General features: G+C 41.5%; 2 protein-coding genes across 2 annotated transcripts; both read right to left on the reverse strand.

Moving 5' to 3' along the window:
- Positions 1-8,394: 8,394 nt before the first annotated feature.
- On the reverse strand, positions 8,395-13,127 carry LOC135202645 (uncharacterized). The gene is made up of 2 exons (XM_064232139.1): positions 9,514-13,127; positions 8,395-8,896 (listed from the first exon to the last, which is right to left on the reverse strand). The coding sequence occupies exons 1-2, from the start codon at positions 13,125-13,127 to the stop codon at positions 8,395-8,397; spliced, it is 4,116 nt and encodes a 1,371-aa protein (XP_064088209.1).
- A 73-nt stretch (positions 13,128-13,200) lies between these two features.
- On the reverse strand, positions 13,201-14,019 carry LOC135202647 (uncharacterized). The gene has a single exon (XM_064232140.1). It carries the CDS (start codon positions 14,017-14,019, stop codon positions 13,201-13,203), a length of 819 nt encoding a protein of 272 aa, XP_064088210.1.
- Positions 14,020-19,553: the final 5,534 nt, after the last annotated feature.

Below are 19,553 nucleotides of genomic sequence, written 5' to 3' on the forward strand. Positions count from 1 at the left end.
CAAAAAGGGGTCTCAAATAAAAGATAACATAAAAAGAAGGAATATAATTGCTAATAAATATACATATACACATGATACAAAATTAGAAATATTACTTAAATTGTTAAACTTAATGCTAATAATATTTCTTAAAATTAACTTAATTTTTACATATATACAGGGCTTACATGGAATATATGTTAAAAGCAGTATCTGTGTATAGATATGTACAAAGAACTCAAAAGCAATTATAACAATAACTTGAACAGAACAAACTTCAATAATAATAATATATGAAGGGAATGTATATGACTTAATATACAAAACCCGTAACCATTGTAAATAAGATGTATCCCTAGCATAAAAATAAGGGGATCACATCAAAGAGATCAATACATACAATCGATTGTGAGTGCCCCTAGCAAAAAAATAAGGGACACCCACCATATCACCATAAGAGCAGCTAAGACCCAAGGTAAAACTTAGATGAACATGACAGGCATAGACGAACTGTTGGGTGAGACAGGTAGAAAGGAGGACTGGATCTTCTACTAAAGATTAAGCAGAGTCGGGGGAAACTATGTTACCCGCCGCAACTGCTGAAAATTTCAGAGCTTCCAAGGACTTAAGTAATGACGCTTAAATACTGTCGGCGATTTCCATCCAGTATATTTTTTCAACTCATCGAAATTCATATGTTGGAAAATAGTTAATTGAGGTGGCTACTGCCCTGACATCATGTGCTTTTGGGAAAGAGTCAGGATTGGCTTGCTTAATAAAGTACAGGATCTGCTGCCTGATGCCTTTAATAGATAAAGTACCACCTTTTTCTCTCTTAAAGAGAGGACCCGATGAGGATGAGGAGGCCTGGACAGAAAGGCTCGTAAGGTCGATACTGGGCAAAGAGATATATCTTTGTGGAAGGGGTACAACCTTCCATGGTTCCCACCTCATCAAAGGATCTTCATTCTTTGCTATAAAACTACGTTCCGGAGAAAGTAGCACTTCCCCTGTGGGAAGAAATTGAAATATGATCCAGGATTTCTTTGGATAAGTGCGGACAGTTCTGAAATTCTAGCTCCTGAGGCCAAGCTTAATACAAATAGAGTTTTTCTTAAGAGCATTATAAATGAACCTGTGTCATTATCAGTTTCTGAAGCCAGCTTTAGAACATCATTTAAGAACCATGATACTGACGTAGGCCTTACAGAAGGTCTAAGTCTAGCACAAGCCTTGGGAATAGACGAGAAGTAGGAGTCTGTCAAGTCTATGTTGAAACCAAATTGAAAATTCTTTTTCAAGGCTGACTTGTTTGTCGTAATGGTGCTAGCTGCTAAGCCTTTTTCAAATAAAGATCTGAAAAAGGATATAGCTGAATTGATTGTCTATGATTTCTAATATCTGATTCTCTCAGGAAGGTTGCTAACTTTTTGACAGCAGCATCATACTGTCTCAAAGTTGAATCCCTTTTATCAGATTCCAAGAAGAGAATATTTTGAGGGTCAATATTCGCATCACTTTTCGCTGCAAACTTCATGAAATCCATAAAGTTAGGGTTTTGAGAATTCCTGAGGAAGCGAACACAGTCTTCGTTTGCACTGACTGGGAGAGCCTGGGACTGGGAATTCGAAGAGGGCGAAGACCCAGTTTCCAGAATTAGAGGGTACCAATTGCTCTTCGGCCAGTCTGGGGCTACTAGAGCCACTTGACCCTTGAATGTCCTGAGTTTGTTCAGTACCTTCATGAGAAGATTCACTGGAGGGAAGACATAAATCTTCTCCCAGTTGTTCCAGTCTAGGGCCAGGGCGTCCGTGGCATAGGCCAGAGGGTCCAGGTTGGGGGCCACATAACATGGGAGTTTGTGGTTCGCTTGGGATGCGAAGAGATCCACTTGTAGGCCTGGAACTCTCTGAAGAATCCATTGGAACGAACTGCTGTCAGTGACCATTCCGACTCTAGAGGTACTGATCGGGATAGAGCATCTGCTATGACGTTTCTCACTCCAGCTATATGGGTGGAGGAGAGGTGCCAACTGAACTTGTCCGCCAGGGAGAAGATGGCTACCATGACATGATTTAGATGACGTGCTTTGGAGCCTCCCCTGTTTATACAATGGACTACCACTGCGCTGTCTAAGACTAGCTTTATGTGGGAGTACTTCGGCGGACGTAACCTTTTTAGAGTCAAGAACACTGCCATTGCTTCCAGTACGTTTATGTGGAACTGACGGAACTGAGGTGACCAAGTTCCCTGAACTTCTTGAACTGAGAATATCCTCCCCAACCGCTTAACGAAGCGTCTGTGTGGATGGTAATCCCCGGAGGAGGAAACTGAAGGGGCACTGATATCGATAAGTTCTTGACTTTTGCCCACGGGCGTAGTCGATTCCGTAGAATCTGAGGGACTGAGGATAATTTGTCCCTGGACCTGACATTTGCTCGTGAGCGCCAGATTCTGGTTAGGTCTTTCAGTTTGGCTTTCATCAAGATGTTTGTCACTGATGCAAACTGGAGTGAACCCAGGATCCTTTCCTGGGTTCTTCTTGACGCAAGTTTTGTGACTCAGAAATTGCTTTACTGACTTCGCTATTTCTTTCCTCTTGGCTGATGGAATCGACAGAGTATGGAAGGATAAGATTCCATTGAATGCCCAGCCATTGAAAGTTTGACTCTGGAGTGAGTCTTGACTTGGTCCTGTTTATCTTGAAGCCTAGATATTCCAGGAACTGAATCACTTTCAGTGTTGCTTTGTGGCATTCCTCGACTGTTGGAGCCCAGATTAACCAATCGTCGAGATACGCTACTACCATAACCCCTTGCGATCTTAGTTGTTGAACTACACTTCCGCCAACTTCGTGAACACCCTGGGTGCTACGTTGAGCCCGAAAGGAACTACCTTGAAGGAGAATGCCTGATCTCCTATCTTGAAGCCCAGATACGGACGTGAAGTGCCTTGCAATAGGGATATGATAGTAAGCGTCTGTAAGATCGATAGAGGTGGTGACGGCCCCACGGGGAAGTAAGGTCCGTACCTGCGAGATTGTGAGCATCTTGAACTTGTCGCAGGCGAATGGCTAAGTTTAAGCAGGACAAGTCTAAGATTACCCTTCTTTTTTGTAAGCCTTTCTTTGGAACGCTGAACAAGCGCCCTTGAAACTTTAATCTGTTGACTCTCGCTATAGCTCCTTTCTGAAGGAGGTCTCCGCATACTCCGTCAATTCTTTGGATGGAAGTTGCGGAAAGGTCTGGATGGGGGCGGGTTCGCTACCCAACTCCAACCCAGGCCTTTTGACACAATGCTTTGCGCCCACTTGCTGAAATTCCACCGGTGGCGGAAGTGAAACAGCCTCCCTCCTACCTGAAAGTCCTCATTGGTGTTGGTAGCCTCCGCGGCCTCCCCTGAAATGCTTTCCTCTATTAAAGGACCCTCCCGATCCTCTCTGACGAAAGGATCGCTTACCTCTGCCTCCCTTACCCGAGCGGTCATACTTCTGGGAAGCCTGGCCCTCGAAGACTTGATTGAAGGCTGGGGAGAGAGCGTAAGAGGTGGAGGGTTGAGGCTGGGGGGAAATGACATAGATAGGCTGCGATTGAGCCTTGGAGGTAGAAGGTTGGGCTGCTTGCACCAACGGGACAGCTGGAACAGGCTGGGTAAAGTGTGGCTGTTTCTTTTGGTAAGGCTGGAAACGTCTGGGTTTCTTCTGAGCCTTACCTCTGACAACTTGATCTTGGCGTCTCTTGGCCGTAAGACCCCAACGATCTTTAAGGCTTTGGTTAAGCCTTGTAGCCTCTGCCTGGACCTCCTTCACCATCGCATCTGGGAAGAGGTCTGCTCCCCAGATGTTCGATGCAAGCAACTTATTCGGTTCATGCCGAATCGTTGCTTCTTGGAGGACATGTTTCCTACAGTTTGTTCTAGCCGTGGCGAACTCGAACATATCAGACTGCACCGTTTGAGTCAGTGACTTGGTGATCAGCTTAAAAAGTGGCTCAGAACCATAGGAAATGGTAGCCACCTCGGTCATGGCCATGGTATTGATAGACCTGGCCAACCTAGACTTGGCATCAAATTCTGCCTGAATGAGGCTATCTGGAAGTCTAGGCAGCTTCTCACCAAACTGCTCCATAGCACAGTCTGGTTTGAGTTTGCCGCAGAAAAAGTGTTGGGCAGATCTTCCCACAACTCACCGGCTGAGGGAAGTAAAGGAGACGTAGGGTCCGCTTCTTTCAGCTGAGGCAACGAATCCCCCTTCTGGGCTGCTGGAATGGTAACCGTAGCAATCTTTGTCAAGAAAGGGAGCGGGTACTCTCTTCCATTGTAAAGATTGTGAAAGGACTCTTAAACGGCTGTATTTTCGTGTTCGAACAGTCCATGTCCTCTAAACACCTGAGCCATTCTCTTTGAGCCTGGTCTCGTGAATAGAGGACTGTTTCTTTAGGTACCTTATCGTCTCGAGTCATGGAAGAGGCGGTGAGCCTGGCGTAGCCGATGAACGGAGGCTGAAGGTCTTCCGGTAGAACTCGAAGTCTTCAATCTTCCGAGTTCCACATTCCGGGATAGAAATAAGCCCGTCCTGGAAGGGGGCGTATGACGCTACTCTCCAAGGATTGTTCATACTGAACGGAGGTAGAGAGTCATACGGAGGCAATTGCGCTCCCCCTGTGCTGAAGGGTGGGGGAGAAGCTAGCGGAGCTTGGCTCAGTCCGGCGATAATGTTGTCCTGGGAGTTGATCCTATCAGACAACCGGGAGAACATCTGTTCCATATGGATTTTAGAGACCCCACCAGATCGCCCACTTGTTGCAACAGGCCAGCGTTGGGATCCAAAGCCGGAGCTGCTGCGGAGGTGGACGGGTGGCTCTGAACCGGAACCAAAGGTAGTGGAACGGTTGACTCCGCTGGAGTGTGTGATCTCTCCCTGGAGGATCTACTCCTAGAGGATTTGGAGCCGGACCCGGAAGCTTTAGACCTCTCTGCTCCGGGGTTTTTAGCCGGAGACTTACGAGATGATGATGACGCCGACACCGTCTTTTTAGACGACGACGACGTCTTAGTCAAGGTTTTTACTGCTTGTCCTTTGACCTTAGGTCTAACGGAAGCATCAGGAGAAGTATAAAGTTCTGTACCTGTAAAGCCTTGGAAGGATGGAGAGTTTGCAGGGGTGGTAGAAGATCCAGTGGCACCCAAGGGCATCCCTTGGGCGTCCAACGTACTCACCTCGACCAACAGGTCGTCTACACCTACCATGGGTTCAATGTTTAGATCTAACGTCGCGACTTCCGAGGAGATGTCCTGGCCTGGATCCGTCAACGAGGCAGCGAGCTGTTGTTGGATGAACGCAATAGTCGGGGCCCGCCTCTGCTGGGTCGACGTAGCCCGTTGACTTGCCTCCGGGGAAGATCAGGACCGCCAACCTCTTCTCGAGAATGTAGGGCATACCCTTGGCGGCGTTCTTCCCAAAACCGCCGACCCAGGCCCGCAGGGTTGCCAGTGCGGTGTCCTTCACAGCCAGAGCCTGGAAGAGAGGGTATTTATTAGTTTTTAAGATTAAACTTAAACTAAAACTAAATAAAGCTTAACTTAAAATTATAGGGGATGCGAAATCCCCTATTTTTATCTTAAGTTTAAGAAAGATTAGAATTTTTTAAAACTTAAGAACTATAACGAAGTAGGGACTGGCTAACGGAGTTGGAAATACTTACCCCGTCTAAGAGCTGGCTCACCAGATCATAACAGATGGTGCATGTCTCGTGATACCAGACTTGGAGGTCCCCATGCGGAGTCGCGCATGGAGCATGGGACCGGCAAACTTCATGTCCACAGGGGTCTTGAAGCGTGGCGGTGCATCCCGGATGCTCACAGTTGGTGGTCTGTAAGTGAAAAGACACATGAGCATCTTAAAGGCTATCACTTACAGGCTAAAGGACAGAAGAACTCCGCTGCATGCCGGAGCTCGGAAAAAATTTGGGCATAACCCCTCCCTTACCGCCTGAATAGGCTATAACCCCGGAGAGATCCGGTGAGGCAGACAAGGGAGAGGGGATGGTTTAAGGTAGCTTAAGATAAACTTACTTAGTTTAACATAACTAATTCTTAAACCTATAAAAATCGAACGTACCGGACTAAGTCCAGTGCGTGGCGGAGCGTGTCGCGACCTCAGCGCGACGGAGGGGTTAGTAGAGACCAACTGTATGCCTCAGTCCACCCTGCGGGGTGAACTAGCACCTTTCCACTTGGATGCCGGAGCTCCGGTAGAAAAGGAGCCCCAGTAAGGTGGGAAAGGGCGAGAGGGCACACAGACTCGCGCTAGCAACGGAGCGACGGAGAAGCGACGGAGGGGGGAAAGGCCAGTCCCCCCCCCCCCCTAGCCATCCGGCCGGACCGAGAAGCTGGAGAGGTCGAGTCCAGTCTGGGTCTGTCCCGTCCCTCTACTCCCTCCGCCTGGGGGGAGAGGGAGGCAGGCTCGGCTATGCGGAGCGAGCGTGGGCAGACCAACCCTCCCCCCGGCCCTTTGGAAGAGCGGGAGGAGGGAAGATGACTGGACAGGCGTCTGGCTGCTCCGTGACCACGGGGCGGTAACAACAAAACAATGAAACGATAAGGCCTAGAATACACAACCGGCTGATCAGAGAGAAGCTATAAGGAAGCAACCGAACTGAAGAGCGGTAGCGCATGGGCCCTATGGGCCATAACCTAGGCTAGATGAAGCCAGACGCCTACACTAACAAAAACATAATAAATTAAATAAAACATTGAAAGAAAGAAAACAAAATAGTAGGAGAAAAAAATCCAGGAGTGTACGACTAACCCGAAAGAAAGTCTACCACTCAAAGCTAGCCGGGGCCGATACTAAGAGCCGTGGCTAGGGTCTGGATAGAAGAAGCCTACGTAAGGTAAAAAGACATGCATGCATGACATAAACCGCGTAGACTGTACCCTAAAACAAATAGGATGACTAAAAATAGAGCGTACTAAAGTAAGGGAAGGTTCTGGGTATGGAAGACCAAGAACGAACCCGCCACGAGGCAGAACCATGCTGCCATACTTCCGACCTAGAGTTCGTATTTATACCTAAAAAACGGCAAATACTGACTCAAGGACGGAAAAAACCAAATAGCAATAAACATTGAGTACTTAACTTAGCTGCTGCGATGGCTGCACGCTCCATGATGAGTAAATCCAAAAATAAGGGCACAAAAACACAGAGCAAAAAAGGGCACGTGTATACAGTGTGCGCTAACTGAAAAGGATGGCCACCAGAGGCGCAGCAGTCGGCAGCATGGGATGGAGTAGTAGTAGTTGCTGCCCACTCTGTGGGTCGGCTCCCCTCTTGTGGGGATTTTGTAGTGGGAGGTTTCTATTGGCAAGCGGCTCGTGGTAGTGGTCTCACTCGCCATAGTGTTCATACCGACACCCTCTTGGAGGGTGAGCGAGTCAGTTGTACTGACCTTTTTCTTTATTTATTTATTCTCTGGTATGTGTTAGTACATTTACCCTAGAAATAATAGATTAAAGGATATTTCGCGCAGCGACACGAGCTGAGCCCAGAAAAAACTTTACAATAATTATCAAGTTCGCTGTCAAAAATAAATTCCAAATATAATAGTGTGCAACTTCAACATATTTATTAAATGTAGTGAATTAATTGGTGGTGTGTGTCAATACAATTTTGGGCGATATCACGCCCATACAGTGTACTACGCACATACGCATACACACCCCTAGAGGGGCACGCAAAGGAGCGTTCAGAGGGGCGAACTACTACCCTTCTTTTCCCCTTCCGATCTTTTGACCTCTCCTAATGGCTTCTCTGGCGAGAGGCACAAACAAGACCCAATGACACCAACTCTTACCATACGTAATATGCGCCATACATTCACCAAGAACAATTTCATATATATAAAGACAAATGAATTATCATAACTCAAACAGTAATTATACTTCGTTACTAAAACGTCTACTGACGTTTATGTCAAAAGACTACGTCTGTGTAAAACCATCTTTTCGGTGCTAAGCGCACCACAGATACTACGTACCAGAACATAGCAAAATCAGATAAAATAATGTTAAGAGTGTCATTCTCGAGTAGATGTGGTTCTTTCACCCTTATTATGTCATGCAATGTAGACGTACATATCTTTACAAAATATATGGGCATGTGAATATATTTAGTTTTCATATGAATACAAATATAGTAACATAGTTCCTGTCTGTCGATTACCTGACAGACGGCAATACGCAGTGAAAATCAATCAATAATTTCTTATGAGACAGACACTAATAACTATAATAAAAGAAAAATACTAGCATGGAAACATGTGAATACACAAAAATATTAGAAATTAAAATCGTTGTGAGAGGAATTCCTCACACCCTCCCCCACCAAAAAATTCATACAACACACGTATAGTGTCCTTATAACGCTCCTTCTCGAATCAACTGTTTTCTTTGTTCGTCGGCCTTAGCAGCAGTTCTTCTCATGGGCCGACGATCAGACATCACTTGTAGAGGCGGGGAACCTGTTGAGGTCGTAGGGTCATCCTCCGCAACACTCTCTAGGCCGTCTCCTACGTCCTTGGTTTCGGCCCTCTCCATCGTCTTCTTTGTTGTTTTGTTTATATGGCCAGCCTCGTTTAAGGCCTCGCTGGTCTCGCCTACTTCATTCTGTCCGCTTTCTGTTGTTGATTCCTCTCTGACATTACATTCGAGTAGAATGACTTGATTCAATGGTCTCAAAAAATTTCCACTTGCAGATTTTATCTCGACTGTCCTTATAACATCATCAGGACCTGCGTGGAGTTTCTTGATGATTCCCAAAGGGTACTTGTGTCTTTTACAATTATCATTTACTATAAGGACCAAATCTCCTATGCTTAATGGACAGATGGTTGAAGACTCGATGTTTCTGTGCCTCTCTCTAAGAGAAGACAAATAGTCAAGTAGCCATAATTTCTCAAATTTTCTTATCATCTCACACAGTCTTGCATAGTTCTCCCTCAATTCGACGTTCTCATTGAAAGGTACGTCGACGAACTTGTTCAAATGTTCAAAGGAGGAGCCATTGTAATAGCTCTGCCGTATAAGAGTCTGGCAGGGGTGAGCGCGATGTTGGCGTTATCTTCGTTGACATATGTTAGTGGCCTGTTATTGATGATGTTCTCGGCTTCGGCGACGATGGTATTGAGTTCTATAAACGAGACACTTTTTCTGTACAGGGCCCTTTGTAAGCACGATTTCACCACTCCGATCAGTCTCTCGTAAAAGCCGCCTTTCCATGGTGATCGGGGTGTTATGAACTTCCATTCTAAATTATGATCCGTCAGATAATTTCTTACTTCGGGCTCTTCGCTGATATCTCTTAGAAACTTACTGGCTGCAATGAAGTTTGGCGCATTATCACTTATTAAAACTTTCGGAAGTCCGTGTCTTGCCGCGAAATGTCTAAAAACAAAGAGGAATTCTTGTGCATTCATGGATTTGCACACATATAGGGCAACTGCTCTTGACGTAGCGCATGTAAACATCAAGACATACGCCTTCTCGTTCTCAGCTTCATTTTCAGCCACATTAATGTTTCCCGTATAGTCGACGCCAACACAGGAAAAAGGGACTTGATGCTTAATTCGTTCGGGTGGTAACGGGGGAAATCCAGGCAGACTTTTAGGTTGATTTTGTGCTTTCTTACACAATAAGCACTCTTTCAGGATCTTCTTAACGGACTGTCTCATTTTTCCAGCCCAAAACTGTTGTCTCAATATAACCACAAGTGTATTCGTGTTGCAGTGCAAGTTAAGTATGTGATAATGAGACACTATAAGTTGCCATAAGGGGTGTCGGCTTCCGACGTATACTGGATGCTTAGCGAATTCTGGCAATTCTGCATTATGAAGTCTTCCTTGGCACCGAATGACACCACTTTCATCAACATAAAGTCCTAATTGTCTGATAAGATTCCTTAACTCAGAGGGAACACTAGAACTGGTTTGTAACCCATTAGTCAATGCATAATATAGCGTTGGAAAAGCTTGACGCTGCATGATTCTGATTAAAACAAGTAAATTATTACTTCCCCTGAATTTATCAGGAAATATTCTTCTCCCAAACAAGATCAATCTACCTACAATCCTTAATGCGTGTTTCAATGAGAACTCAGAATATTTATATACAAGTACATCATCATCAGGGTTTCTCAAAACTGGTTCTACAATAATTTCATTTACATTAACAGACTCTATGTAAACTACATCCTCTTGTTCTGGAAACTTATTTTTGTCAATAATCCAGGTCGGGCCATGAAACCACAAACCTGACTTACTCAAAAGAGACATTGAAATACCTCGTGTAACTAAATCAAAATCAGCAGGATTATCCTCGCTCTTGACATATAACAACCTGATGTTATGACTGGACTTCAAGTCCTTGATTTCCTTTACTCTGTTGATTACAAACACTTCTTTAGATCTTTCATAAAATACCCAACTCAAAGCTACTCGTGAGTCACTCCAAACAGTACAATCTGAAAATTTATCCCCAAAAATCTCTAGCAAATGAACAGCTAGGCGCATGCCTATAGTCAAAGCAAGTAATTCTTGACGGGGGATAGTGAGTGGGGGGCTCGGAGCTACTCGAGACTTACTAATTAGCAAGTGACTTGTGTGCTTACTGCTAACAACATACGCACAGGCTCCATAAGCCACATGAGAGGCATCAACAAATACATGTAATCTACAAGTTCCTTCATGAAAACAAGACCTAGGGACCTTGATCTCCTCAATAGAACCGAGTTGGTTTAACAATTCATCGAACTCTTTCTTTAAATCCATCATCAGTTCGTCATCCCAGTCAGTTTTCAGTTCCCACAATTTCTTCACAAATAGTTTTCCCTTGATTGTTACGGGCGTTAATATTCCCAAAGGATCAAAGATGGTTGAAAGGAGAGACACAACCTTTCTCTTAGTCAAAGTACAAACATTTCCTAGATTATTCAAATATGTAACAATCTGAGAAGGCATCTTTACACTCAATGAGTCATTACAGGTATCCCACAAGAGACCGAGTAGTTTTACTGCATTCGAGTTGACAGTATCTGGGCTATGTTTATCATTAAATGAACTCAAGTTGCTAGCCCATTCTCCCAAAGGCATATTAGCTTCCAACATAATTTGGTTTACCTTATTACTCTCGAGTTCTAAATCTTCACATTTCTCATAAGTTTTCATAAAGTTATCCACATAAAAGGACTTCTTGACTGAGCTGGCGATGGGATCTGAATGGTTTTGCAAATGATACTGTATTGTCTGATTCAGCAGAAAAGGTGAACAAGTTGCTCCAAACAATAAAACCTTAAATCTGAAAGTTTTGACATACTTAAAATCTCTATCAGCAAACCATAAGAATCTTGTGAAATCTCTGCGATTTTCATTAATTCCTATTCTAAGGAAAGCTTTACTTATGTCTGCTACTACAGCATATTTGTTCTGACGAAATTCCAGCAGCATATCTGTCAATTTTGTCGCCAGATTAGGTCCCGCATGTAAACAATCATTGAGGGACACTGCATGGTGTGACTCCTTACTACTTGCATTGAAAACTATCCTAATTGGAGTCGTAGCAGATTCCTTAAGAACTGGGTGGTGAGGTGAATAATGATTAATGCCATCAACTGGATCAAAGGAGTTATCTTCTAACTTTACCTCCTCAATAAATCCTAACTTAACATACTCATCTAAAACAGACTGATATTGATCAAACATGACTGGTTTAGACTGAAAGGTTCTATTAAGTGAATATAGTTGACCTAAAGCTTTTCTATAACCCGTAGGGGGTCTGGCATCGCTCTTAAATGGCAAATCAATCGTATATTTGTTATCAGTCTTTACAATAGTCTCATTGAAATGTTCGATCGCTGCTTGATCGTTATAGGATCGCGCATCCTTCCCGATGCCGATCGTATCTAATGACCACAGTCTAGAAATATCCTCACCGTCAAGAGGATTTACAGAAGCAGTGACTCTCGAGCAAACTATACTCTGTGTACTTATTACAGATCTTACATTTTCATCATCACTGATAACATTAAAAGCCCAATTGGGTATAGGACCAAAAATAACAGCACCGGTGGTGCTACCAAGCAAACATACATCGTCATATTTATCGTGACAATACACAAATGCATTATAATAATCAGCACCAATAATCAAACCTATATCACTGAGGGTATCTGATTCAATATTCTTATCTGCCAGTTTAACACCTCGTTCTTGCAATCGCAGATACACGTTGTGTAGACCAGGTGTGTGTATGGAAGTGTTAACATGATTACAAACGACAGCATTTAATTTGATACGTTTAGTACCTGCTCGAACCATTACTCTTACTACATCAAACATTTTAGTTTCAACATTACCTCCAAACGGAATTAATGTAAGTTCCACTTGCTTTATGGGCACTAAGTTCAATTTCTCAACAACAACATCTGGGTTAATGAACGTTCTTTGAGATCCGCTGTCTAAAAATGCTCGAACCGGGATCCGATTCCCATCATTACTCAATAGAAGGGTGGCTGTCGGTAACGCTGTCGGTCGAAGAGATGCGACATTTTTCACAGCTACTTGATTACTGTTAACATTATTCTGAGAATTACTCTGATTACTCGTGGCAACTGATTTCTGACTAGTACTGAAACTAGGCTGCGATTGAGCTGTTTCTATAGATTTATTATCAGCTCTACTATGACCTGATTTGGTGCTAGAAGGTTGCTGAGACGAATTTACATTAATGCTCGTAGAATTAGGTAATAGTCTAGCACATAAGAATGTATGATGTTTACCAATACAGTTAAAACAATATGTCTTACTCTTACTGTTACATTCAAATAAACGATGACCCTTTCTTAAACAACCAAAGCATAGTTGTAATTCATTGATACGAGCTCTTCTAGTCTCTAAAGTATTGTATTTCGTGCAGACCTTACCGCAGTGTTTGCCTTGACAAAAAGAACAGGAAAAAGTTATTTTCTTAGGGGTATTTCTAACATTAGTTCTGAAAGCACTACTAGGCGAATTAGCTTGACGCTCGTTTTTCGAACTCGTGTTACGATCCTTGCCACTCTTAACTGGGTTGGACGGTGATGGCGTGGGGTTGTGCATATTACTTCTACCTAAACGCTCAATTAATTTCTCAGTGCCCTTTCTCAATTGATCTACACTGAGTTCACAAGTATCATATCTGATACAAGGCTTGCAATGTTTCCTTTGATAAACACTGCTTGATAATTCCTTTCTCATTAGAATCGCCGCTCGTAATACCTGGTAAAGCGTCTAACTGATGAACAATGCTATTCCATTTCATAAGGAAATCCACCAATTGCTCTGCATCATGCTCAGGGTGCAGTAAACTTAACAGCCAATTTCTTAAGTTTTCAAATTTCCCAACGTTGGAAAAACGAGTTTTCAGTAAGCTTATTGCTGCAGTATAATTAGCTGGAGTTATAGCTAAACCCTCAACGGTTTCGCGTGCTTTACCCTTAAGATAACTATTCAACATAGTAAACTTGATGACATCATTCATGTCCTGCCTATCATGAATAACTGCTTTAAAAACAGTCCAAAAAGGATACCATTGCTCAATTTTGCCATCAAAAGTAGGTATCGTAATTTGTGGCAACTTAGGTTGTGGAATACTAGGGGTAGCAGGCACCGCAGGTGTCAGATTAACAGGTGTGGGCGCGGGCGCTGGGGCGGGCGCGGGTGTGGGTGCTGTTAACCGATCGGTGAGTTTGGAGATTTCGTTGTCCGCGCTAGAGAGGTAACCGTTAGTCCTCTTTATAGCATTTACTAATTCTCGACCCTTAATTTCCTTATAATATTCAGAAGCGGCTGTCTGTAGTGAATCAGCTGCTTTCTGAAGGGACCCTAAACGCAGCTTAATTACTGCTGTAGACAACTGTTCAACACGTTTTACCTCATTCAAACGTCTTTCGATTTCACTTATAGCAGCCTCATACAAAATGAGTGCATTACTACAATTGTCTGCATCCATGGTGAAAATTTTTAAGGCAAAATCACCTTACAAAACATACAAAGTTGACAATAACAATTACAATATAAATCTCAATAACATCGAAGTAACAACACTGCCTCAAAAAACACTGATACACAGAAAAACATTCAAGTTAACCATCTGTGTTCTACAAAAATAATTCAGTCAATACCGTATTACAAAATTCTTATTCAAAAGTCAAATTGCAATGAGACGGAAGAATACACATTGTCTCGTTACATCTCAATACTTATATGTGAACCACATCTACCTTCAAAAAAGGAGAATGACACTCGCCTAGTTGTCGACCCTTTATCTTTGGTTGTCGTGTGAGTGTGTGTGTGGTAGTTCAAGAAACAATGTGCCAGCATAAAATGACTCTAACTAAGGGAAAGGGGCTGTAAACAATCCAACAACAAACGATGGTGATATAGAATGATCTGATTCCAAGTTACAAAGTCCAAAATAATGTGTTCAGTATCCAGAATAACCAATTCGGAAGTGTTTAAACATCTGGTTCGAAGGACCAAGAAGGGAGAGAAGCTGTGGCGAAAAAGATGGACTTATAGTGGACTGTATTATATGCTTAACGTTGTTACTTGGTCAAAACCGCTAAAAGCCTTAAGTAACAACTCCACAACTCCCTTTGCAGTTTCTAAATTACGGGGAGATATCTCTCAACCCAATTCATTATTAACGAGGATAACACACCAATATCATTAATGAATAGTAGCACAATTAAGTACTTTCACTTACTGAGCAGTCCTTGTAAACATGAACGTGCCTCTCTCTCTCTCTCTCTCTCTAAATGTTGCGAGTGCTCACGGGTTGATTTTCAGACCTTATAGGACCGCTGTGTTATCTCGTTTCTAAAAGTTATTTGCATAACCTTAAAATATGAACACAATAAAGGTTTATCAGATCAATTCATATTCACCATCCACAAAACTGAAACATAGGAAAAATGAAATAAAATCAAAGGATATTGAAATGCATTTGATAAATGTAAAGTTAAAATTAATTTAATAACTAAAAGTTAAACATATCAAAGAATAATAACATATAAATGACAATGAAATTAATCACTCAAGGGGAATTGTAAATCAATGGCACTCAAATGAAACAAATTACGACAAAATTCAAAGAATCAGGGCAATCGCCCTTTCTAAATTCACACACATATCACTACACAACACTAAATAACAGGTCACTTCAAAAGTTGAGCCAAGAAGCTGTTCGTTCCGTCCTGCATTCGGGTTTTGTTGGGGAAAAGAGACAAATTATTCAATTACCACGAATGTAGAACTGACGTACAAGGTTTTCATGAACATAAAAAACTTTACAATAATTATCAAGTTCGCTGTCAAAAATAAATTCCAAATATAATAGTGTGCAACTTCAACATATTTATTAAATGTAGTGAATTAATTGGTGGTGTGTGTCAATACAATTTTGGGCGATATCACGCCCATACAGTGTACTACGCACATACGCATACACACCCCTAGAGGGGCACGCAAAGGAGCGTTCAGAGGGGCGAACTACTACCCTTCTTTTCCCCTTCCGATCTTTTGACCTCTCCTAATGGCTTCTCTGGCGAGAGGCACAAACAAGACCCAATGACACCAACTCTTACCATACGTAATATGCGCCATACATTCACCAAGAACAATTTCATATATATAAAGACAAATGAATTATCATAACTCAAACAGTAATTATACTTCGTTACTAAAACGTCTACTGACGTTTATGTCAAAAGACTACGTCTGTGTAAAACCATCTTTTCGGTGCTAAGGGCACCACAGATACTACATACCAGAACATAGCAAAATCAGATAAAATAATGTTAAAGAGTGTCATTCTCGAGTAGATGTGGTTCTTTCACCCTTATAATGTCATGCAATGTAGACGTACATATCTTTACAAAATATATGGGCATGTGAATATATTTAGTTTTCACATGAATACAAATACAGTAACATAGTTCCTGTCTGTCGATTACCTGACAGACGGCAATACGCAGTGAAAATCAATCAATAATTTCTTATGAGACAGACACTAATAACTATAATAAAAGAAAAATAGCATGGAAACATGTGACTACACAAAAATATTAGAAATTAAAATCGTTGTGAGAGGAATTCCTCACAATATATATATTTGGATTAATTTTTGTGGAATTTTCCACTTTAGCAGAAATTTATTGGACCTGTAAAATAGAAAAGATATCATAGCTGGGACTGGGTTTATACCTGAAGCTAAATAGTGGGAACCGTGCCAGAATCATCAACTGGCCGATAATGTTCGAACCTGAGTGATATCATGCGGAACTATTATGCAGGGCTAGACCACAGATTCCAGGGGGGTCTAGTTTTGTGGATAGGACTTTCGGCATTCTGTCAGGTTTGCCCATAATGTGATTAGGGTGGGGATGGTTGTATTCTTGTAATACTCTCAGTCCTATCAAGTGGGTTTGGCTTACACTTGGGCCACTCTAATCATGTTGTGCCATCCCCTGTGGGGTAGGGTAGAGACGCGGACATCTGAGAGTCGGTTGTCACTTGCGCCATTAGTGGAAGAATAAACACCATGAAAGGCTGATGATATCTTTTTAAGGTTTTCAGGTATATTTTTTTTTCTCTCTCTTTACGTAAATCTTTATGATATCAATAAATCAAGATTCAAGTACTCCCGGGCCCTTTGATGGTAGTGAATTGGCACAGTTGATGACTGCTGGAACCTCCCCTGACAACCTTCCTCTGAAAAAATAAAAAACCTTCCAGTGTTATTACACTGAAACACTACGCTCCAGTACAGAGTAAAGGGAAATTGAGCAGAAACATATATGAAATTGGACTGAGAATATTTGAAAACTCTTATAATAATTTGACTTTTAATCTGGAAGATCCCCTGATCCCAACTCCTTGACGAGGTGGGGGGCTTAGGGATCCACTGCAGAGAGAGTATGCCCCTTTATGCCTATGCTCTTTGCTGTGGATCCAACTGAACATTGGGACCTTTAACTCCTTTACTCCTCCTCTTATAAATTTTCCCATTTCCCTCCTTCTTTCGTTGACGACCTTGGCATAGTTTTGGACTATTGAATTGACTGCTCTTTTAACTTGATGGAGGGTGGAGTTGGACGGCATGCCACTCCACCTGTAAAACTAGAGTACCTGACGTGGTTGAGCGAGGGGAAATTTTTATGTCAAGCCATGCCCACAGTGCTAGGTCCGATCTCATGGGACTGGCGACCCTTAAGGCACTGTAGGTCTGGCGTATATCCAGGTGAGAATCCCAGAGCAGTTACTACTATGTAACAATATTGCTCCTCCCCCAGTTGGGCCTCCCTGGTGAGAGGGACTCATCCTGGACGAAAATATTATTATTCTATGGAAAATACACCAAACCCCACTATGACTTCTGGCATTGCAACAGACTATCCCCAGGACACCCCAGTTAGAGAAGAGCAGGATGGTATCAAAACTTGGTTACCATATAGACCACCAAGAAAAAACATATCGTGTTGATCCAACTTTGACCCATTTCAACTCCCTCTTTGGTAGTGGAAGTTGGTCAAGATTCCTTACTATGGAAACCGAAAACAGAATATCGGCATAGAAATTGGAAAACTTTTTGTTGAATCGACATTCAACTGCAGAAATGTCATTCAGACTAATAAAACACCAAACGTGGTCAATTGAAACCACAACTAGAAGCCAATCAGGAAATTACTTAACAATAAAAAATATTTATAATATAAATGTATGCTACATATAAATAAAATTTGACTGCCAAGAATTACCTTTAAAAATTAAAATTATGGGCCAAAGCAGAGAACTTAGACCGTATGTTCCAAAACCACTACAGTGCCTAAACTGTAGTGAATATGGGCATACAAAGAAAAACTGCCGTAATTCAGTGGTATGTGCATACTGTGGATCTGACGAACATTCCACACAGTGGAAGTGCTGTGAGCCAAAGTGTGTGAACTGCGGGCAAAATCACCATGCAAGATCTAAAGAGTGTATGTATTATATATACAACACAGAATTAAAATTACTTCAAGAAAGAACAGGAATGCCCATAAAGGAAGCCAAGTTAGAATTAAAAGTCAGAGGAATGTATGATCCTGCTAGGAAACAAACGTTTTCTACTATAAGTTCAAACAGTGAGACAAAAATGGAAATGGATAAGAATATTAAAACCCTAACAGAAAAAAGGCAAGGAAAAATAATTACTTTGCACAAAGAGAATATTATAGCAAAAAACCAAGAAACATGCACAAATATTTGTTCAAATTCTTTTGAAATATTAAAAGAAATAGAATCTCAAGATGATACATGTATCACTGAAATTTTAGAAGAAAGTTATAATGAACTAGAAGCTAAAGATAAAAAGAGGCCCCTGGAGAGGACTCCGCCCAAAACCAAAAAACCAACAATCATTAGAGAATTGTCTGTTAAAGTAAAGACTAACTACCCAACGAAAGAGCACAAACCAAGAAATAAGAATATCCCATTGACTCCTAAAATAGTAATAAAACCAATGGAAGCAACAACCCAGAACATCAAAGAAACAGCTCAGGAACAAACCATAGACAAAAGTAATTACGTGATGGGAGGAGAGATTACTCCATCACCAATAATAGGAGCAGCAAAAGCAAATGAAAAAAGAACACCACACAAAAACACATGTGGATGTAATAAATGTTTCATAGAATTGTGCAACATAAACAGAAATATAACAAAAGACAGTTTAACGAACACAGTAAAAAATTTTTATATAATGTAGAAGTAGAGAAACTACTAGTTTGGACACTCACGGAAAAGGCTGTCTGTCCATTGGGCATCTAATATCTTATAAAGAAAAACAAATAAATGTCGTAAATAAAATTTTAGAAAAAATGCAAATTGATGATCCACAAAAAGAAAATAGCACACTAACATAATATTTTCAACAATTACATTATGTATACAATGGAACATAAATGGTCTTCAGACCAGATTACATTTGGGAGAATTACAACGATTACTTAAGGAATATGAACCAATGGTATTATGTTTGCAGCATGTCAATGAAACAATACCAACTATAGGTAAATATACTTTAGTATCTGCATCTAGAGAGGAAGAAGGAAATCTAGGTACTGCTATATATGTGCATAACAAAGTATGTTATTAGAAAGTACTTATAAACTTTACTAACTTGCAAATATCAAGTATTAAAATACAAATAAAAAATGATAATTATGTGATTTATAATTTATACAACCAACCAAATAAAAACTATGACATTGATAAACTTAAAGATTTACTAAACAATACAAAGGAACCTACATTAATAGTAGGTGATTTTAATGCTCATAGTCCAATATGAGACTGTAATTGCACAAACTCAAATAAAGCAGGGAGTAAAATAGAAGATTTAATTGATTCAAACGACATTTGCTGTATAAATGATAATGAAATATCCACATATTTTTCAAGAACACATGGGACATTATTCTCGGTGGACTTAACTCTATGTTC

Source organism: Macrobrachium nipponense, chromosome 33, assembly GCF_015104395.2.
Source record: "Macrobrachium nipponense isolate FS-2020 chromosome 33, ASM1510439v2, whole genome shotgun sequence".
Taxonomy (NCBI): Eukaryota; Metazoa; Arthropoda; class Malacostraca; order Decapoda; family Palaemonidae; genus Macrobrachium; species Macrobrachium nipponense.